Raw genomic sequence first — 22,971 nt, forward strand, 5'->3', positions numbered from 1 at the left:
ACGTTGTTCAAATTTACATGTCGGAGTCTCCTAACTAAAATAATTTAAAAAGACTATTAAAAGCTCTGCCTCTGGGAATGTAGCCTCATTCAAGAATTTTGGAAAGAGATTATTACAATTATCTCTCTTCATCAAAAAGCAACTTCCTCTCTGTCCCAAGCTTTGTAGTTTTGGTTGTTTCTCTGCAAGCTGGACTTTGAACGATAGCAGGAAGAAGATGGTGGTATTTTGTCTTCTAGAAGCTAAACATAAAATTGCACTGTGATGGAAATCTGTTCCCAGACCAAGTAGTTGGGTTGAGGGTTCACTGCAATGCCTTGCTTTAGAGAAACTGACATGCTGTTAAAGGGAAATAGAACACATTTGAGAAGATTTGGGGCTCCTTTTATGCAATTTCTGGAGGGGGAGGATTTTATTGCAGCTTTGTAGTCGACTGTTTACGGAAGAGTGTTAGGGCCAGGCAGGAGAAAAATAAAATAATATTTTAGAGGAGGAAGATTTTTTTTCCATTATGTACTTCGAGTTGAAATGTCGAGAAAAAAGCTGAAATGTCGAGATTAATGTTGAAGTACAATTTTGGGAAAAAAGTTGAAATGTTGAGAAAAAAGGTGAAATTTCAACTTTATTTACGAAATTTGAACTTTATTTTTGAAATTGTATTTCAACATTAAAGGAGCTTGCGGCTGCTTTTAAGAAATGAGACTCTCTAGCGCCACCCTTCACCATGACGGCCGTTGGGGGTACTGCAGCCAACAGTGAAGCCGGCACGGGAGAACGGGGAGAACACGCATGCAGCGTCATGTGACGTCACATCCGCAGGACAGCGCGGGAAAATCGGGACCGAATTGCAGCACATTTTGCAAAAAAAAAAAAACAGCCTCAAGCTCCTTTAATCCTGACATTTTGACTTTTTTCTCGAAATTCTATTCAACATTAATCTCGACATTTCAACTTTTTTCTCTAAGTGCATAATGAAAAAAAATCTTCCTCTAAAATATTTTTATTTTTCTCCTGCCTGGCCCTAATACTCTTGCGTAACTGTTGTATTATATATTTTTTATTCTTATTTTTATATGCAACTTCTTGTTTATTTTTTAATAAGGTCACTGATCACATTATGGATGGTGGGAGTTCTAAAAGTACACAATGTGTTTCCATCTGTGTTTGTACTCATTAGCGTTATCCTTTTCTTTTCCCTAAACGCCACGATGAGAATCAGTCAGTTACAGTGGCGGCTGGTGATAAAACATTTGGGGGGGCGCACTGGCGAGTGGGGATTACAACACAACTATAAACTTTACTTGAACATACATTTTGCTCTCCTCTCCTTCAGGCCAGCACATTTTTCAATGACTTTCTGATTGAAATCTGTCATTTCACAAACAAGTCTCTTTTCCATGGAGAGCATGGCCGGTGCATTCAGCCTCTCCTGGTCCTGGTGTTTCTGAGAAAGGTTCAAACTCTTTTCAAGGTTGAGAAGCTTCTCAGCTCCAGCTGTGCTCATGGGTGATGAGGATCTTTAAAAGAGTGACAGTTTCTGAAAAGACCTCTGCAAGAGGTCTTTTTAGATCTAGTTGGTCCGGTCCAAGCTCCTTTTCCTCCGGCGAACGCCTCGTGAAATTATTATTTTGTAATGAAACACTACAAAAACTCAAAATCTTACCAGGAATATTGGTCTTATTTCAAGTTAAAATGTCTCATTTTTAGTCAAAAAATCTCATTGTGATTACCGGAAAAATAACTTATTTGACAATTTTCACCTGTTTCAAGTAAATTTTCACTTGAAATAAGTTTATCTTCTCATTACAAGCAAAAAAAATCTTGTTCCACTGGGAAAAGTGAAAATCTACTTGAAACAGGTGAAAATTGTTTTTTCCAGTGATTACTCTTGTTTTAAGTGTAATAAGATTTTTTTTTACTAAAAATGAGACATTTTAACCAGAAATAGGACAAATATTCTTGTTAAGATTTTGAGTTTTTGCAGTGAACAATCGAATGTAGTTTTTCTGCTGCCATTGTCTCCTGAGTCCTGTCTTGTGGTTGTGACTCCGTTTGTAGTGAGTGACAGATACAGTCGTCTACACTGTCAGGGGTGTGACTTTGATTGACAGCTCATGAATCAATCAGATTGGATGAAGAATGACAGAAAACACGCTGATTGGCCACGGAGGAGAGTCTTTGAGTAACCAATTAGAGACCAGCATGAAGTCACGTGGAAGAAAAGTTTAAGAACATGCAATACACTCATTTGGCCATTGAAACCTATGTATTTCAGTCTGCACAAAAAACAACTCTGAATAAACCCAGTATGGGATGGGAAGGCTGGAAAAATTAAAAGTCAGACACATTTTATGAGTGCACAGATGTGATAATTACTTTTTATTATGTCATTTATGTGTACCGTCTATATTTTTTCCTGTAATTTTAAGGGGGGCGGCGCCCTAGCGCCCCCTATTGACAAGCCACCACTGGTCAGTTATCACAGCAGTAAAATATACCACTTAAATCTCTATATTTGGAATAACTTCAAGTGCCTATTTGTATGTATTAATGTGCCTTGTTCTGTTTTGTGTCTTTGTACTGTAATTGAAAAAGTCAATACAAATATTTCTCAAAAAAAAAGACTATTAAACACTGAGCTATGTTTTGATGCAGAGAGTTGAGTTGTAGCACAATATCCAAACTTTGAGATAAATAGATTGTAAGATTAAAAAGCTCCATTCTAGCCCATTATTGCTCTGTCCAGGTAAACGGCTTTATTGAATCTGACGTCAGTGATGCAGTAAAGAGCAGGTCACTGGTGCTAATGGAGAACTGTGCGTTGTGACAGCAGAGACGTTTGTGCGTGTACAGCTGAGGTCACGTGAAGCAGGTGGTCCAGGCCCGTCTGGCCCGTCAGGCGTTGACCTCCTGCAGCCGCTGCAGCACCGCCGCCGCCACGCTCCTGTACGCCGCCGCCTGCAGGGAACACGGAGAGTTAACACAGCAGTTCCTGCTGCAGCTGAACACATGCAGCTATTTCTTCATGCTGCTGAAACCAGCTCTACATTACACATGGTGCTCTGGTTACTGGAGATGCACCGGTCAGGATTCTGAGGACCAATCACCGATCACCAAAATCAGTATCTGCCGATCCTGATTTTGCCGATCACCGATCACAGTGAGAAATCCATAAATTCCTCAATAGTGTTGTCTCATGTACAACACTGACATTGTATTATTAGGTATAAAAATTAGGAGATGAGGAAAGTATCATGAATTGTCTGTTTTATTGCAGGCTGAGGCAATGAGCAATATTTCACCCTCTAGAGACTCTCAGAGACTTAGGGCCAAATCCACAAAAGGATTGCGCGGCTTTTGCGGCCGCTAAACCGGTGCAAATGAGACAAAAAGAGAGCGTCTAATTTACAAAGCACCCGCAAAGGGCGAATTGCTCCACAAACTGCGCTGCCAAGCAAATAGTGGCAGTCTGCGCCGGTGCCATTTGCATGCATGTAAATTAGGTAATATTCATACATTCGGCGCAAAATTGCCCCCTTTCTATGCAAATAAGCCTCATTGCAAAAAGCGTCTAATTCACAAAGGCCAGCGCTATTTGCCACACACAAAAATAGTGGAGCAAATACCGTGTTTCAGAAGCGTGTATTAAACTGCGTGCAAACTCCTCACTCCCCATCTGTCTCTCTCTCTCTTCAATATCATTCAAGCCTGTGTGATACTGAATGATATTAAGGGTGAAATCTACAGTCAGACATGACTGTAAACAGTCAGATCAAGTGAGGTTGTGGAAATAAATCATCCTTGAGCAGCACGGAGGGAGGAGGGGTAGCGGGGCTCCCGTCCCCTCTTCGCACAGTCTCTTGATGATTTGTAATTACAGGCTGAGCATACCGTTAAACTGTAAAAAAAAAAAAAACGGGGGGAGAGAGACAAAAGCATGAGTTTGAAAAGTGGGGGGGCATGTCCCCCCTCTTCCCAGTGAAAATTGCGCCCTTGCGCCTCACAGCCTTTTATTTTCACTCGCTTTATTTTTTATTTCTGCAGTTTTCATTATGGACCAATGTGTGTGCTGAAATACGGAGAACACTGGAAACAGCTCCGCTCACTTACTCAGACAAGTGCAAATTGCACTCAGCTCCAAAACTTTATGGGCGTGTTTGCGCTGGTATATCATTAGAGCAAAATCTTTTGTGAATAGGACCTTAAAGCGGGGCAAATTGCGGGCGCTAATGCGGAGCAATTCACAGCGCTATTTGCGGGCGCAATCTGTTCTTTGTGGATTTGGCCCTTAGACTCAGTTACAAAGAGTAAGTATACGGTAGTTTAGCAGCTTCATCTTCCTGTGGTAATAATTATGTACAACATGTGACCAACACAGACAACAGAAGACACGTCTCTCTCTAAAAGTTGATACAAGTTGTAAACTATAAACCTTAGTTTTCCTGTGGAAAGAGGAATTAAATCTTAAAATAAAAATGTATTATGAATTATTAAGCTTTGTGAAAGCTTTAGCGGTAGCATCCACCGCGTGTGAGGAAACTCTTGTGAGTGAAGCAAAACTGTTCACACTAGAACTCCACATGTCACTGGTGAAGCCACTGACACGACTGTCGTCCTGCGTGAGGCTTTGGATGTGACTGTATATAGTTGGTAAAACTCTGGCGGACATTAAACAGTGAAATATTAACGAGTCAGCAGCGCGTACCGGGATCCAAGCAGCTAACGACGCGTTTAAACCCGACGTCTTCTACAACAGAAAGCAGCTGATGAGCAAAGCTTATGAATTCATTACCTACCTGTAGTTCTTTATTTTTCTTGCTGTAGTTTATAAATCTCTGTTACGTTCAGCTGAGTTAGCGGCGTTGCTCCTGTTCTTTCTCTGCCTTAGCAGCAGCAAACTTTGGAAACTCAATATACTTGTAACATTCCTCCTCTGGGTACTTCCTTTGCACCTTGCAAACTGCAAATTTGTTGTCCTTTTCAGACATTGTAAAACTCCCGTACTGGCGCTGGTTTGTTGTTGTAAACGTCATCAGATCGGCTGCTTTGAACTATTATTTTCCGATCTCCGATCAAAACCGATAGGGCCGTTATCGGGCTGATACCGATGGGTTGCTGATCGATCGGTGCATCTCTACTGTTTACATGAAACCAGAAGACAACAGAGAAGATAAAGTAGAAGAGAAGAGCAGGAACCTCGGGGCTGCCGGGGGAGGACACGACCACGGGCTGTCCCCGGTCTGACGTCTCTCTGATGTTCAGGTGCAGGGGGACGTCACCTGGAGGAGACAAACACACGTGACCGTTCTGCAGGAACAGGAAACAGAAACGTAGATGTACGACCTTCACAGGAAATCTGGGGGGAATTAATCAGCACTTTATCAAAACATCAGAGGTGAAAATTTAAAAAAAGATACAAAGAAACTTTTTATTCAAAATACAGATGCGAATAAACATGTAGATATGAACATTTATTAATATATGTAGATATATAGACGTATATTATGGATATAGATATGTAGGTATGTATATAGATATATTGAGTTGTATTATACGTGCAGTATTTATATATCTATATCTCTATTAATATATATTGATTTATAATTATATGTAGATACATAGATTTATAGTAATTTTTTTGTATATAATTGGAGGTAAATATATGAACCAGTATATATAGCATATCTACTCTTATATAGTTATTCAAGTATATTGTTATACCATTGCTGTCTATTATATTGTAGTATTATAGTAAAGTAATGATAATGTAATACTGTACATTATAATTACTTCTATTATTACATACATACATAGTAGCACAACTAAATGCTGGGCGTTCTTTTGTTTGCTTTGATTTGTTTTCTTTTTGACTATATTTATAAAGGACGGTCTCAGAAAATTAGAATATTGTGATAAAGTTCTTTATTTTCTGTAATGCAATTGAAAAAAACAAAAATGTCATCCATTCTGGATTCATTACAAATCAACTGAAATATTACAAGCCTTTTATTATTTTAATATTGCTGATTATGGCTTACAGTTTAAGATTTTTTGAGATAGGATATTTGAGTTTTCTTAAACTGTAAACCATGATCAGCAATATTAAAATAATAAAAGGCTTGCAATATTTCAGTTGATTTGTAATGAATCCAGAATGGATGACATTTTTAATTGCATTACAGAAAATCACATTCTAATTTTCTGAGACAGTCCTGTATGTACATATAATTGAGTATTATATAACTATATTGAATATTTATTATAGTAGGGGTGTTTGGTTATGTGTGTTTTATAATTAAGCTTATTGAAAATCTTATTATATGTAAGAATGTATGTCAGATTCAGGGGTAGGACTGGATACATGTTTACTTCAATCCTACTCCGTTTTGAGCATGTTGGTGGATCCGTGAGGTCTGACCAAGTGCTGTACATATTTTATATATATATATATATATCTTTTTTGTATTCTTTTTTAAACATGCATGTTGGAAATAAAATCTTCAAATCAGATCTAAACCGTCCTACCCAGCATCTTGATTCCGAGAGTCTGGGCGAGCTTCAGGGCCCCGTCAGAACCGAAGATGTGTGTCTGGTGGTTGCAGTTGGGACAGTGGAAGACGCTCATGTTCTGCACCAGACCCAGAACCTGCGGGACCAAAACCACCACCGGTTCTTCCAGCTCAACTCTGAACACATCTGGCAGCATCTGGGTTTACTTTGATTCAAGCCAACGCAAACATTACCGGCACGTTTACTTTCTTGAACATCTCGGCTCCTCTGCGAGCGTCCAGCAGGGCGATGTCCTGGGGCGTGGACACGATGACGGCACCTGCACAAGCACACACACACACACACACACACACACACGTCTGGACCCGGCACCAGCACCCCCCCCTCTGTCCACTAGACAACAGAGCTCACTTATGGAGCTTTTCCACTAGAACCTACTCAGACCAACTCCCCTTGTCCTCGTTTCTCTTCAACACCCAGATCAGAAGTAGGAGGTTGGAGAAGCTGCTGTGACGTATTTGATTGTGTATCTAAAGGAAGAAGACAACAACACTAAAGATGTAGAACCTGGAGGAGATGATAGATGTGCTGCTGGGTCTGTGACTTGTGTTTGATATCAAGTTAACTTGTTCCTGCACTTGTAAAAGTCGCCCAAAACGCCTATCCAAGTTCTACCCAAAGTAAATAGAAAGCTGTTCTTGAACCGTTTGAAGTTCATGGATGGTTCTGGTCTCTTTTGAAAGGTAACACTGTGAAGTTCTTCCCCCAACTGTCAGAATCTCTGTAACTACTACTATAATTCAGTAATCTCAGTTTGAACACACTGAAATAGAAGGTTTTTATTTCAGCCGGAAATTTGTTTTGTAATCAGATGTCTGTAGATGAGAGAATTTGTGACTTATTGGTTTGAAAACACACTGAGACCACTGTGCGGCAACTAGTTAAGTAAAAGTCAGCTGGAGCCGTGAGCAGCTATGAAGAGACAGAGCTCCTGGTAGATCTGGTCGTTCCTTATCTCCGTCTAGATCTTTTTAATTCTCTCCTCAGCACCAGGTTTATGAACATCTGACCCTCAGAGTTGGATCATGAAACAGACTTTTGCTGCCGTTGCTGGTTGAATAAAATGAACAAGAATCCGTCAGAGTCTCTTTCTCTGATTTCCTCCTCCTGACTCAGACGTCTGACTCCAACCCCCGACCAATCGGTGGCCTGTAGTGTGATGATGTCAGATACAGCCGACTCAGCAGCTTAGAACCTCGGCAGAATAGATACAGAAAAGTATCAACTCTGCACGTTAGACCCCTGGTGGAGAAGAACCAAACCGAGGAGAGTCGGGCTGAGTAGGAACTAGTGGAAAAGCTCCATAATATTAAGTCAGCTGGTTTTAAAAACAGCTCTAGTTAACAGACGGACCTGCTATTGGGATGTTCTGGGTGATTGACAGCTGGACATCTCCTGTCCCAGGAGGCATGTCCACAACCAGATAGTCCAACGAACCCCAGTCCACCTACAAATACACACAGACAGAGTCTTAATTCCTCTTTCATTCAGAATTAAAATTAAATCTGATTTAAAATGAGTAAAGATTACCATGTAAACACCTAATTCCAAATGAAAATGACCATTCCGAATGAAACTTAATTCTGAAGTAAGTGGCTGGTTTATTCTGATTTTAAATCTGAATAGAATAATTCAGTGATCATGTCTACATTCATTCCTCTTTAAATTAATTCTGGTCTTTCTTTCTGCTCGTTCCCTCGTCCGTCTGTCTCCATGATCTTATATTCCACTGGGCTGGTTTTCCTAACAAAGTTTCAAGATGCAGCAGCAGTAAACGCTGGTCAAGAGCAGAGACCATTTATTTAATAAATAGAAATAATTAAAAGAACTGATGGAAACAGGAAACATAAACATTGTGAGCTTTTCAAAGTTAGTGTTTCTTCCGGTAGTTTAACTTCCGGTCCCCCCCCTATCCAATCAGAACCTTCCCAACCCCCAGACCTGGAGAGGAATTGGAGAAAGACCATCAAACGTGTTTCCATGTAAACCTCAATTCAGAATGACTATTTCCATGTAAACGAAGGAGGAAAATAGTTTAATTCTGAATTATTTAATTGGGAATAATTAATTCTGAATTAAAAACCATCATGTAACCGTGGCGTTTGTCCTCAGAAGTCCAGGTCCCCGGTCTCTCACCTGTCTCAGCAGCCTCTCGATGGCAGACATCACCATCAGACCCCTCCACACGATGGGGGCCGTGTCCTCCACCAGGAAACCCATGGACATGCTGGACAGAGGACGGGACAGGTCAGGACCAGCTGCACGTGCACTTGCAAGGGCAAGTGCAGTCCTTTGTTTCAGAAACTTTATAGTCTCAACATTTACAACATAAATATTTATCAGACAGGTGTTTTTATTTATAAGGTCTTAAAGGAGGAAAGCATTCCTGCTCACCTCAAAGACTATTTTACTACAAACTCTCAGGTCCAGACTGATGTTAGATCTGCATCCTCCACAATGTGTTACAACCAGGGGGAAATATGCACTACGGTACCGGGGGGTCAAACTATGGAATACATATTCCCATTTAGCAAAAACATGCTTCTCTGTACAAGGTTTTAAAGGATGTCTGAAACACCACTTACTTTTTGTTTTGTGAATGGAACTGCTCTGGCAGAAGTAATGGATGTGCTGACACATTTTATCGTCTTGTGTAATCTCCTTGAAATTATTTTTTGTTTGTGTTCATTTGGTTTGTTATTTAGTCGTTTATTTTTTGTTTGTCTCTTAATTATTAAATTGTACTCTTCATCGTTGTTCATAAATCCGATCATTTTTCTTTTGTGTAAATTCTTTGTAATTTTCATTTATTTCTATCATCTATAGATTTCTAATTGCTCATTTGTATATTTTGTTCTTATGAGTATGATATTAAATTTGATGTTAACTATAGGGGGAGTCACCTGATAAGCTCTTTGAGTTTTCGCCTCTTCCTGCACTTTAATTTGTAAAGTTGTTACTTTTATTTTTGTAATTTTTAACTGTGCAAATAAATCAATCTAAATCTAAATCACTTCACACCAGAGACATCATCTACTCACCAGGGGACGCCGTAGTTGCTGAGAGGAATCATCCGATTATCTGAAACACAACGCAGCTTCAGCCAGTTACAGCACAGAAAACAGAGGAGTGAAAGCCGTGGCAGAACTCTGCTTACTGTCGCTGAGCTCTGGGTTTCCCCGCAGGTTCATCAGTTTGGGAATTGAAGGACCATAAATGTCAGCGTCCAACAGCCCCACGGACTTGGACTGGAAGAGAAGAACAGACCGTTTTCAGTCGTGACTGACGGCAACGACTGGCGTCTGCACACACTCAGACACTAACAACAAAAAGACTTCTTACCGGGTCATTGGCCATTAATCCAAGAGCCAAATTTACTGCAGAAACAGATAAACCAACAAAAACAGATATTAAATCATTGATCTGAGGAGCTAAAACTGCTTCATTTCATCCATTACCTTTCAACTACTCACAATTCAGTTGAAATTACTTAAGTCATATGTATCTTTAAACTGTGTTGAAAAAAATCGATTTTCAGATTCTAAATCGATTCTCATATTAATTCCTAAAAATCGATTCATATGTCTAAAGATCAATTTATTTTTTTCATCATTACATTACAACTTTTGGTATTTTATACAAATGTTTTGTCGGACACAAGAATAACTGGTGCCATGTTTTTGCCTTTAAATATGTTTGAAGGTATGAAAACATTCAAGTTTTCAGTTATAATTGCATAAATTGTCTATATTTCATTACTTTATATACTGTCTTGGGGTTACATTTGCATAAAATGATAAAAACCGACGACATCCACTGCCAATCCAGGAAGCAGGAACACACGGAGACACACATCAAGCACTGAAAATCTGCAACAAAAAACCACAAACAAAGCACGAAACCGGCACGGAGCCAACCAAAACACGAACAGCAATCGACCTAAATCTTGAGATCTGATCGCAGTCTGAGCTAAGCTATCGCTACCGCTACCTAAACCCAAAAACTAGAGAGCCAGCATGCAGGTGAACAAGCCAGTGTGTATGTCTATGTGTGTGTGTGTGTATGTATATGATCATGCGTGTGTGTGTGTGTGTGTGTGTGTGTGTGTGTGTGTGTGTGTGTGTGTGTGTGTGTGTGTGTGTGTGTGTGTGTGTGTGTGTATGCATGTGACTAAATGACTATATGTGTATGTGTGTGTGTGTGTGTGTGTGTGTGTGTGTGTGTGTGTAATAAACCAAACAAAGCTCCACCTGAAGTGTATCTATAGTGGGGGAGGGGGGGGAGCAACCCCGCCACCCGCGAGACCAGAGGCCGACAAGGAAGAGCCCGGAACCCAGGCCACCGGCAACCCCACAGAGGGGAGAAGTAGGAGGGAGGCAACCCACCGCCTGCGAGGCCCCCCCCCCACCCGGCGGCGGCCGAGGGGGCCCGCGGGCGGGGCCCCCACGGCGCGGAAAGAAGCAGCCAGGGACCCCGCGGCGGCGGACCGCGACCCAGGCAATCCCCGGCCACCCGGTCCGGGCCGGACACGCGGCCAGGAGGCCCTCACCCTTCAGGCCAACGACCCCCACCCGGCAGGGGGCCAGCCTGCCCGGAGAGACAGAGCCGCCCCGGCCGCCGACGCGGGCAGGCGCACCCGTCCCCCACGAAAGTGGCCCTCCAAGACCAGAGGGGCGCCCCGCCGTAGAGGCAGCGGGGGGGACCGGAGACGGGCCCGGAGAGAGGGAACCCCCCAACTAGGCGACACCCGCGCAGGCCCGACAACGGAGGGCCCCAGACCCAGGCATCCCATTCATTCATCCATTCACCTATCCGATACCTATACTAATAATAATATAATATACTATACATAATAATAATAATAATACTAATAATAATACTAATAATAATAATAATAATAATAATAACCATCTTTGTATAATATAATATTGATAAATTATTAAGTTTTTGATGTCCTGCCAATGGAGGCTCAAATCCTCCATGGCAGGACCCTTCCATACCGCATTCTCACCGACACAGACATACAATCACGCACCGTTTCCCCCTCCCCGGGGGGGTCCAGCACCGCCAGAAGGCACCCCAGGCTGCACGGCGGGCCCCGCCAGGCCCGGGTAACCCGACCCACCCGTCCCAGGCCCAGGCCGGTGAGGGAACGCGGGTGATGTGGGACCCCCTCCCGCCCCTTGTGTTGAGTGCATGTGATTAATGCCATAAAAACAGGGAGGAGGGAGGGCCAAGTATCGATTGACACCGACCCCCCCCCCTCCCGAACTACGTGTCCTTGTCAAGTGTATTTATAAAGTGTTGAATGTGCAGTGTCTAGTTTGCTGTTAAAACCGTGAGGCGGGGAGTGCCGGGCCACGCGGGACAGTGCCCCCCACGACCCGGACCCCCCGCCTTTCGCCTATGTGCGTATGAATCGTGTAGGGGGGGCAAGAGGGGGAGCGGAGGCCGAAGCCAGGAGGCAGGACCAGCAAAGCCGGCCCTGATAAGACACCCGCGTCCCCCCACCGGCCATCCAGTAGACGGGGGCCGGCCCCCCGAGCCGGGCCAGGGCCCCACCGTACCTCCACGGGCGCCCCCGGAGCCGCCGGAGCCCCCAGACGGAGGGGGAAACGGTCCAACATCCTCCCATTCATACTGACAACATAAGACATAGATACCTGGGAATGGCGCCACCCCGCCGCCGCGCCCGCCCGTGCACCCCCCGGTCAGGGGAGGCCCGATCCCCGGACCCGGCCCCACCCCCCCCCGAGGCCACCCCGGCGGACACCCCAAGGGTCACGGAGTCCCCACATCCGCAGGGGCACTTGGCCCCCGCCCAGCGACGGAGGACCAAGGCAGCAATGCCCCCCCAGCGCAGACAGCCACCCCCCACCCAGGCAGGACCGGGCCCTCCGGGTGGGACCCCCACGTCCACGGCCCAGCCCCCCCCAGGAGGCCCGGAGACGCCCAAGCCACCGCCCCCCGCCCGAGCCCTCCCCAGCCACCCCCCCCACCGCCATGAGGTACTGTGAGATTGATAGATCTTTTTGAATTAAGTTGCTGTCCTTATGAAAATATGAAACTACCAGAATTAGGCTTAATTAGGTCAGCTCAGAGAAACTGACCGCTGGGTTTTTCCACATCCTTATCGCAGTTACCAGAGGTCATAAGACAGGCCACCCCCCTGAGGGTAAAGGGGGTTGTCTGCTCTGATGAACAGTTGACCATTGTCAGATGGACACATCTGTCCCAGATTTCCTGGGTTCAGGAGGAGGCCCAAATTGACCTTTGCCCTGAAACCGATCACATGCTCTGAATAGATGGCCAGTTGGCCACTTCCTGAGAGATACTCAGGGGTTTTTGGACTGTCCTGGGACAACTGTTCTATTATATTTGTAAAGTTAGCCTGCACACATCTGTTCAGAGTTCCTGTTTCAGCCCCAGAGGGCATATAACCTCAGCGACCTATGGTTTATAAAAACTTTAAGCTTCTGTTTACCTCTTTAACTGAAAATATCACATGTGTGACATTTTGACCCCGATGTCTGTTCCTCTGTATGTTTCCCGTTTTCTTCCATATGTCCATTGTATGTCTATTTTCTATTGGCTACCTAAATATGGTAATTTCCTGTGTCCCATTTTAAATAAAAAGCCCCTGCAGAGGATGAAACAGCGAAGCATTCCGTCGAGGGCATCCATAGAGCCACGTTGCTCTGAAAAGCTCTGACCTTGCTTCCGCTTTCTGCAGAAAGTGCCTTAAAAATCATTCCAACAGTCTTTGGTGTTATTTTTTGGTTGAGAGCTGGGTTTTATGTTGATTTAAACCTAACATTTTTTGGTACCGAAACACCCGGGACTCAAAATCTGTGACTTGGAACAGGCGTAGGATCAAAGAGGCCACCTTAACGGACGGGGGCAATAGAAGTTGGTCCTGCGCTGGTTCCAGTGACGGTGACGGGTCCACGGCCCAGGGAAGACACCTAAAGACTGGTAAGAAGACCTCCTCTTACTTAAAATACCTGGGGTATTGAAGTATTTTTTTTTTTTTTGTGTAAAATACGAGTTAAATTCTGTGTACTAACCAGGGTCTTAGTGGAAAAGGTGTTTTGGTGGCAGGCCAGGGGCTCATTTTTTTTAATTTTTTTAAATCAGGGGATTTAAAAAGGGGGAAAGAAAAACTAGCCTGGGGCAGTGCATAAAGCCACACGTACTCGGTAGAAGACCGGTTTTGTTTAAGGTCAGGGGACTTTAAGAAGTGCAGAATAACGAGGAGGTTTCTTCGGAATGTTTTTTAATGGTTTTTGTTTAATGTTTGTCTTGTCTAAATGTTTTTTTTGTTGAAATGTTCGTGATTGAAATTGTCTATTGACAATATTGCAGTTTTTAAAAATATGAAGTAAAAGTTTTCAATTGCTCACTAAATAAATCAGCGCTAAAAACCAAACTGTTGAAACAAAAGATCACTAAAATAACAAATACGTAGTTAAACTAAAACTTATGGTGAACCTAAAGTAAATATTTAAAAAAAAATACAAAAAACAAAAACAAACTCTTAGTTGACGGGACGTCCCTGAAATAGGTAAATAAAAGATTGTGACACAATATTGTGCAAAATATACGGAACATAAAAGATAAAAAAAATAATTTAAGGCTAAAAAGAAAAACTGACTGAACGTTCAAAATGGGACAAAAAGTCCAGCAAAAAGTTACCACCAGATACACGGTTTATGATGCAACGTTTTCCTGAAAGTTGCAAACCTGTGAAAAAGTGGCAGAAAAAACATGGTTTTGATGGTAAATTTGACACTTCTAAACTGCTTGAAATAAAAAGAACATTGCAGCATGAAGAGAGGGTAAAGAATGGCAAAGCGGGTGATAAAATACGAAAACAGTTGAAGAATATTGAAGTGTGGATTGTACAAGCAAGACAAAGAGAAGCAGATCGTGAAGCAAAGAAAGAAAGAAAAATGTTTAAAAAAGAAAGCTATACTTCCGCTTTCTGCAGAAAGTGCCTTAAAAATCATTCCAACAGTCTTTGGTGTTATTTTTTGGTTGAGAGCTGGGTTTTATGTTGATTTAAACCTAACAGTACCCCCCCCCCACAGGCCCCCAAGGCCCCCACCGGCCAGGGACAGGACCCCGCGGCCCCACCCACCGCCCCCCAGGGGCCACCAGAGGCCCGCGCCCCAGACCCCCCAACCCGACCCCCAACCCCAAGGGCTACGAGATCACCACCCCCCCGCCCCCACTAGGTAACGAAGCCAATAATCGGGGACCACAGAGAGTGCAATTCAGCCGAGTGTTGTTCAGTGGAGGCAGACATTATCTCACTACTAATATGATCTGATAAAAGATTCCTAAAATGGTTAATACATAAACTGGATTTTTGTTTCCAATTTACTAATTTACTGTTTGATAATTCTGACCCACGATGTTTCTGAAAGCAGTTCTATCAGCATTCTGGAAGCTGATTGGTCCTTACAGCATCATTAGCTGCAATACTTGCTGTTGAATCTCAATATAATACTAGTATTAATATGTTGCAGAACTACAGTCATATCATTCATGCAACAGCTAAAAAAACTGTTTTATTAACACTAACCCAAATCAATATTGGAATCGAATCGAATCAAATAAACTAGTATTATAGTAAAGTAATGATAATGTAATACTATGCATTATAATTACTTCTATTATTACATACATACATAGTAGCACAACTAAATGCTGGGCGTTTGTTTTTTTTGTTTTTGTTTGCTTTGATTTGTTTGATTTTGACTATATTTATATATACATATAATTGAGTATTATATCACTATATAGAACAGTTATTAAAGTAGGGATGTGTGTTTTATAAGTAAACTTAATGAAACTCTTGTTATACTGTATGTAAGAATGTATGTAAGATTCAGGGTTAGGACTGGATAAGTTATTACTTATTTGTTACTTCAATCCTACTCTGTTTTGAGCATGTTGGTGGATTTGTGAGGTCTGCCCAAGTGCTGTACACACACACACACACACATATATACCGTATTTTCGCGACCATAAGGCGCACATTTTTTTTTTTTTTTTTTTTTTTTTTTAATGTGCCGGGCGCCTTATGAAACAGTGCGCCGTGTCTATTACCTGAATTACGGTAATGTCAGGCCGGCCACCATGAGAATGGTAAAAAGAGAAGGGGGCGGGTGAAGCCCCCGTGAGTTGCGACGTGAATTAGACCATCCACTGAGCTGATTAATGCGAAACAGAAGATGAAGACTTTTAAGGATTTGCTTGATGTGTAAAGTGAAATAAAATACAATCAAACTAAGTTTTGCTCCCGCTCTATTTTTAAATAAGCACACTTGTGTGAGTGAGTTCTGCAGCGCGCGTGTGTTTTGCATGTTGGGAACCGATGCACCTGCCGTGGGTTTGCGGGTCCGATCGCCGCATCCCCGGGGCAGATCCGGCTGAAATGCTGGTGGTCTTTCCCCGGGAACCCCTACTACCAGTCCATGTGGGCTCCTCCGGTTCCGGCCGGTCGGAACCGGTCACGTTCCCAGGTTAAAGCCGCGGTGATGGGCGCTGCTGCAGCCGACTTCCTGGTTCCCCAAGCGGGCTCCGATCGAGCTGGTTCCCGCCCGCTTTGCGAGCAGAGATTTCTGGGGTACGTCTCAGGTCGGATCAGCTTCACCCTCCGAGATTTGCAGCCAAATCTGTCGGTTACAAACCCGGTACCGGATCTCCGACATGCGGTGTGTGTATTTCGCGGCGCGACACACACACATTCTTACAGGGGTGATAGCGCTCCGGCGTCACGCCGGATTTCCGGCATACCGAGGTGTTTGCGAGAAAAAAATAAATAAAATCAGGTTTGCCGTTTATTTTTCTTATGATATGAATTTTTCATATACCGTAATACCGGTGAGTAGCGCACACAACGTTGGGAGCGCCGCGCAGCGCGGCGGAACGTAGCGCCGCTGGACCCTGTTTGTGTGGGGACTGTTTAGCCAGTGAGCAGAGCCGGCAGGGAAAAGTCAACAGTGCTGCGTGTCCGCGTGTAACCTAAATCTACCATGGCCTCAGCGTTAGGGCTCGGCCAGTGAGGCTTTATAAATATATGGGCTTCATAAATGTATTAAATATATGAGCGCGGAGTCGGCGAGAGCTGCGCGCGGCGAAGAGTACGAGCCGGGCGCTGTGAAGGCTGATTTATGGCTCCGCGTTAAATCGACGCGGAGCTTTCGCCGTAGGGTACGCCGTAGTTCGCGTAACTCACGGCGTATGGCCTGCGTTGGTGTAACGCGGAACCATAAATCAGCCTTAAACCACACCTGCAGCCCATCAGCTGATTAGGATGAGAGGTTAAAACAGCGGGGCTGCCAGTTGTTCATTCCTGGTACGTTTTGTTAACTCAGAGCTTTATTGGTTTGTTTGTTAGCTTGCTGGTGTTTTTTTTCTCTCTGGGATTTTTGAGTTATTTATGAAGAAGTTCTGAGTTCCGTGTGAGCAGTATTCGAGTTGAGGGGGGATAAGGGGTGATGTAATGGCACCCCCGAAATAAAAACGGTCCAAATCATCCCCCCTGTAAAACTGCCATCCTCCTTTCCATCCCTTATGTCATTTCATCAATTAAATGTGGTTTTACTGCTATTTCAACATTTAGAGTCATCACCAGAAAAATAACACCAGAAAAATAACTTATTTGACCATTTTAACCTGTTTCAAGTAAATTTTCACTTGATAATAACACCAGAAAAATAACAATAATAAGTAGAAAAATCTGCCAGTGGGACAAGATTTATCTTCTTATTACAAGCAAAAAAATCTTGTTCCACTGGCAGATTTTTCTACTTATTTCAAGTGAAAATCTACCTGAAACAGACTGATTTATTGCTTGTGTAGTTGAAAAATACATGAGAACAGGACCTTGAAAAAAAATAATCGCATATTAAATCGCAATCGTAATATTGAGGAAAAAAATCGCAATTAGATTATTTTCAAAAATCGTTCAGCCCTACATTAGAATCATAAGTGCTGCCACCTCATTGTAGACGGCATAATTTTGTGAGGCCATGCAAACCTGTATTTATACTAGTGTGGACATTAATGTTTTTCTACAATTTTTCCTCCTCATGACAGTAAAATAGGCCATTCTAAGCCAATTTACTGCAGCAATTCCTTTCCAAATCATTACAAAATGTGGTTAACACCCAGTTGTGCATGAAGAAAAAAAAAAAAAAACCTGATATACCGTGAAACCGATATAATTTTGAAAAATACCGTGATATAAATTTTTGGTCATACCGCCCAGCACCACGTTCGCGTAGATCCGAGACACGCTTTCACTCAAAACCACACCAGTAGCCATACTTAAGCCAATCGGTAATAGTGTAGGGGGTGGTCTTGGGTTTTGGCCAATCAGATTGATTCTAGCCTCGCGTCACCAGGCTCCAGGCTGTTAACCAAAATCACCAAAATAAATGTGTTTCATTCTGTTTTCTATGGGCTGCATGTGGTGAGCTTGAACAACAGGACCATGGGTCAATTTACACCAGACTTACACTTTAAGAGGACAAAAAATGACAATTGTGTTGATCGGGGCATATATCTTGGCTTAGGGGCTCGCTTACCTCCCACGGAAAAAAAGTTCAGGCTCAGGATTTTTTTTTACTATCACCCCTGTTCTTATTTATGTGGTGCTTGGCTGCCGCGCTGATGGACAGAAACTGTATGGTGATTTTTAAAAGAAAAACTTTGCATAAGACGTTTCCAGCTGGAGTCATTATAAGGACAAATGAAAAGGGGGGGCTGGATGAAGGGATGATGATCAAGAAGCTGAGACAGGTCTGGAAATTCGGACTGGCGCAGCTGAATTAGCGGTGTCGGATACAACCCGGTACCGGCTCCCCGACAGCGCGCGTGTGTGAGCGGGACCAGCGCGGGGGGCGGAGGAGGACCAGCGCGGGGGGGGGGGGAGCGGAGCGGGACCTGGGACCCGGTCCAGCGCGGGGGAGGGCAGAGCGGAGCGGGACCCGGGACCGCCGCGGTCGGGATCCGCAGCACAACGGAGTATGAAAAGTGTATTTACTCTTGTGCTTGCCTGTCACGCTGATGGACAGAAACTGCCGGCTATGGTGATTTTTAAAAGAAAAACTTTGCCTAAACAGACTTTTCCAGCCAGAGTGAAATGAAAAGGGCTGGATGGATGAGGAGATGATCGGGTGGCTGAGACAGGTTTATGTGCAGCAACCCGGTGGTTTTTTTTTAATTCTTTAATGCAGAAACAGAAGATGAACCTTTGAAGGGTTTGATTGATGTGAAAAGTGAAATAAAATATCAAACTAAGTTTCCGCTCTATTTTTAGCGCGTGTGTGTTTTGCAACGCGTGTGTGTGCAGCTCCGTCTCCGTAGACGGCGCCTTTTGGGTCGGTGCGCCGTATGTGTGTTTTAAAACCAAAAATGACACACAAAACTGAGGGTGCGCCTTTCCACACAGTGCGCCATATGATCGTGAAAATACGGTATATATATATATATATATATATATATATATATATATATATATATATATACACACACATATACATATACATACACACACACAAACACATATATATATATATATATATACATATATATACACACACACACACATATATATATACATATATACACACACACATATATATATATATTCTGTTTTTTTACTTTTTTGTACTCTTTTTTTTAACATGCATCTTCAAATCAAATCTTCAAATCAAATCTTCAAATCAAGTTATTGATACTCATCTCTTGGGAGACGAGGGAAATGTATTAAAATTAACACACACGCACGCACGCACACAGGTTTTCCTGTGCTGTTAAAGCTCTGTAGGAACTTGAACATCAGTGCATTGATTACCTGCCGTGGTGGACTTGCCCACGCCACCTTTCCCTGAGGCGACGACGATGACCTGGTCCACGCCGCTGATGGGCTTGTGCTTGGGCAGACCTCGAGCCATCTGCTTCTTCTGCCTCTCCTGCAGCGCCTTACTGTCCCCTGACCCCTGACACCCAATACATCAATCAATCAATCAATCAATCAATCAGTGGGCTCAGATTTCAGCACAAAGCAAATGCTTTTCCTTTTGCACATTATCTGCTTAAAGCCTTACGATTACCAAAACCTTGCTGATTGAGATTCAATGAAGACAAATATATGTCAAGTTCTGGACTAGCGTCCTTCTACCGATTGGTTTCAGAGACATATAAATGTTTATTCAGATTCTATCCCCCCTGAAATAAAAACGGTCCAAATCATCCCCCCCTGAAATAAAAACGGTCCAAATCATCCCCCCTGAAATAAAAACGGTCCAAATCATCCCCCCTGTAAAACTGCCATCCCCCCTTTCCATCCCTTATGTCATTTCATCAATGAATGTGGTTTTACTGCTATTTCAACATTTAGAGTCATCACCAGAAAAATAACACCAGAAAAATAACTTATTTGACAATTTTCACCTGTTTCAAGTAAATTTTCACTAGTAGGAAAATCTGCCAGTGGAACAAGATTTATCTTCTCATTACAAGCAAAAAATATTGTTCCACTGGCAGATTTTTCTACTTATTTCAAGTGAAAATCTACTTGAAACAGGTGAAAATTGTTGTTTTTTCCAGTGATGAGTCTTGTTTTAAGTGGAATGAGATTTTTTTTACTAAAATGAGACATTTTAACTAGAAATAAGACAAATATTCTTGTTAAGATTGTGAGTTTTTGCAGTGATCCATGTTACTTATCCTGTGAAGGACAGAGTCATATTGATAAGTTCAGAAAAGTGTTTTTTATTGTTGAGTTTTGATGTATTTGATGTAAGCCCAGTGGATATTTAAAGCTTACAGAAGGCTGCATTTAACTGCTGCTATGTCATTCCTGCAGTATTTCTGCAGCTGTTTTGGTCAGTGCTATTATTTGTAATACATTATATAATTTTTAATCAGCACAAATTATCTGTCCCCATATGATAAAATCCACCATCCCCCCTGATTTTATTTTACAACTCGAGTACTGAGTAAAAGGATTAATTGCACAAAGTCTGAAGGTAATCTTGTTTATTATTTTAAAGCTGCTGCTACCTTAGCTACCTTTTAGTAACAAATCAGTCGTGTATCAATACAGGGTGGTGTAAAACATGACCAAGAAGGTGGTGTGAAACATACATACACTAGAAATACAGTTATAGGAGTGTTTGTTTGTTTGATAGGTTTATAATACATCCATGGTTTTAACACATGCGAGGGAGACCAAACACTTCCGGTTGAGTATTTCAAATAAACTTTTCAAATTTAGACTTAAAAAAAATGCTAAAACACGATTACAATGGAACCACGCCCAACGAACACACTACATACACAGTATATATATACACATATATAACCCAGCCCTGCTATCGGTAGCCTATGCATATTTATCTGTCTTAATTCATCGGATCCTCGTGTCCTTTATTTTGAAGAACACGAGCAGACCCCGCCCCTTCCGGACCGACGCTGCCAGCGGCTAGCGAGCGTTAGCTCCGCGCTGCTTCTAAAGGCTGATTTATGGTTCCGCGTTAAATCGACGCTGATCATACGCACGTAAGGTACGCGTCGCCGCGTACACTACGTGCGTAGGCTCTGCGTCGATTTAACGTGGGAGCGTAATTTGGGCTTTACCTGCCACCTCTTGGGCTGGACGCAGCCCACGGACCCCGGGGTTATCTCCGCCCGTCCCGCTGAGAGTTTCAGGGAGGATATCCTGAGAATGTGGGACAGTCTGCTGTAGGTGAAGAGACTCATGCTCAGCTGTTTGGAGTTCTCCCGCAGCGGGAGCGCGCCGCGCGTCGGGGGCGCGCAGAGTACACGCACTGTCGGGGAGGAAGTAACGCAGTTAATAATGCAGTTAATGCAGAAACTTCATAACTGCATTAAATACTCTTGAAATATTTTAAAAAATAGTTCTCAAATGCACCAATAGAAATTGTGCGTTTGGTCCAAACTTTGCCAAAAAAAAAAAAAAATTTAAAAGTTGCTCTATTTTCGCTACCCGCTTTATCCTTTGCAGGGTCACGGCCAATACTCGAGTTGTAAAAAAAAAAAAAACCAGGGGGGATGGTGGATTTGATCATATGGGGACAGATAATTTGTGCTGATTACAAATAATATAATATATTACAAATAATAGCAGTGACCAAAACAGCTGCAGAAATACTGCAGGAATGACATAGCAGCAGTTAAATGCAGCCTTCTGTAAGCTTTAAATATCCACTGGGCTTACATCAAATACATCAAAACACAACAATAAAAAACACTTTTCTGAACTTTATCAATATGACTCTGTCGTTCACAGGATAAGTAAAATGGATCACTGCAAAAACTCAAAATAAGAATATTTGTCCTATTTCTAGTTAAAAAAAAATCTTATTACACTTAAATCAAGGCTCATCACTGGAAAAAAACAACACTTTTCACCTGTTTTAAGTAGATTTTCACTTGAAATAAGTAGAAAAATCTGCCAGTGGAACAATATTTTTTTGCTTATAATGAGAAGATAAATCTTAGAGAATCTTAGAGATTTTTCTATTTATTTCAAGAGAAAATTTACTTGAAACAGATGAAAATTGTCAAATAAGTTATGGTGTTATTTTTCTGGTGATGACTCTAAATGTTGAAATAGCAGTAAAACCACATTCATTGATGAAATGACATAAGGGATGGAAAGGAGGGATGGCGGTTTTACAGGGGGGAGGATTTGGACCGTTTTTATTTCAGGGGGGGATGATTTGGACCGTTTTTATTTCAGGGGGGGATGATTTGGACCGTTTTTATTTCAGGGGGGATGCCATCCACCCTCATCCCCCCCCAACTCCAGTACTGGGAACGGGGGTCTGCTGGAGTCTATCCCAGCTCATATATATATATATATATATATATATATATATATATATATATATATATATATATATATATATGCATAGGATTTCTCCTTCCTAACTTTATTCCAAAATTGACTAATTAAATCCTTTACTTGCGTCTTAACAGTTTTATGCTCGAGTAGTGAATTATTTAACTTCCAATATGAAGAGCTGCAGCAGGTAAAATCAGAGGCAAATCAATTGTTACATTATTTGTGTCAATGGAGCTGGATATTAAGTAGAAATCAATGCGAGAACATTTGTTGCTCCAAGTAAAAAATCCATGGGAATTTATTTCGCCAAACATCGAGGAAAAAACAAGAGAGGAGACGCACACTTTTGCTCCCCAGTGCAGATTTATTTAGCACATCACACATGACGTTTCGAGCGTATTTTGCTCTTCTTCAGACTAAACGTGGGATACAGAAGAATGTTTGGAGGTCACAATGGGTAATGACATGTGGTTTTCTCCCAGTTCTGAGCGTCTGCTGGAACCAGCACAGAT

General features: G+C 42.4%; 1 protein-coding gene across 1 annotated transcript; it reads right to left on the reverse strand.

The window, feature by feature from the left end:
* Positions 1–2,347: 2,347 nt before the first annotated feature.
* Positions 2,348–21,405, reverse strand: nubpl (nucleotide binding protein-like). Its single transcript, XM_061744415.1, has 11 exons — positions 21,229–21,405; positions 19,442–19,586; positions 9,913–9,947; positions 9,728–9,818; positions 9,612–9,651; positions 8,707–8,797; positions 7,924–8,017; positions 6,744–6,829; positions 6,526–6,646; positions 5,197–5,279; positions 2,348–2,958 (listed from the first exon to the last, which is right to left on the reverse strand). Exons 1-11 carry the CDS (start codon positions 21,349–21,351, stop codon positions 2,896–2,898), a joined length of 972 nt encoding a protein of 323 aa, XP_061600399.1. The 5' UTR covers positions 21,352–21,405; the 3' UTR covers positions 2,348–2,895.
* Between the last annotated feature and the right edge of the window lie 1,566 nt (positions 21,406–22,971).

Source organism: Cololabis saira, chromosome 16 (genome assembly GCF_033807715.1).
Source record: "Cololabis saira isolate AMF1-May2022 chromosome 16, fColSai1.1, whole genome shotgun sequence".
NCBI lineage: Eukaryota > Metazoa > Chordata > Actinopteri > Beloniformes > Belonidae > Cololabis > Cololabis saira.

Bases quoted from the DNA above. Each gene is read 5' to 3' on its own strand.
- nubpl (XM_061744415.1), bottom strand. From the start codon at position 21,351: ATGAGTCTCTTCACCTACAGCAGACTGTCCCACATTCTCAGGATATCC. The intron at 8,798-9,611 runs GTGAGTAGATGA...TCCTCTGTCCAG, and splicing joins AGCAACTACGGCGTCCCCTG to CATGTCCATGGGTTTCCTGG. The intron at 5,280-6,525 runs GTAGGACGGTTT...TGTCTCCTCCAG, and splicing joins TCTCGGAATCAAGATGCTGG to GTGACGTCCCCCTGCACCTG.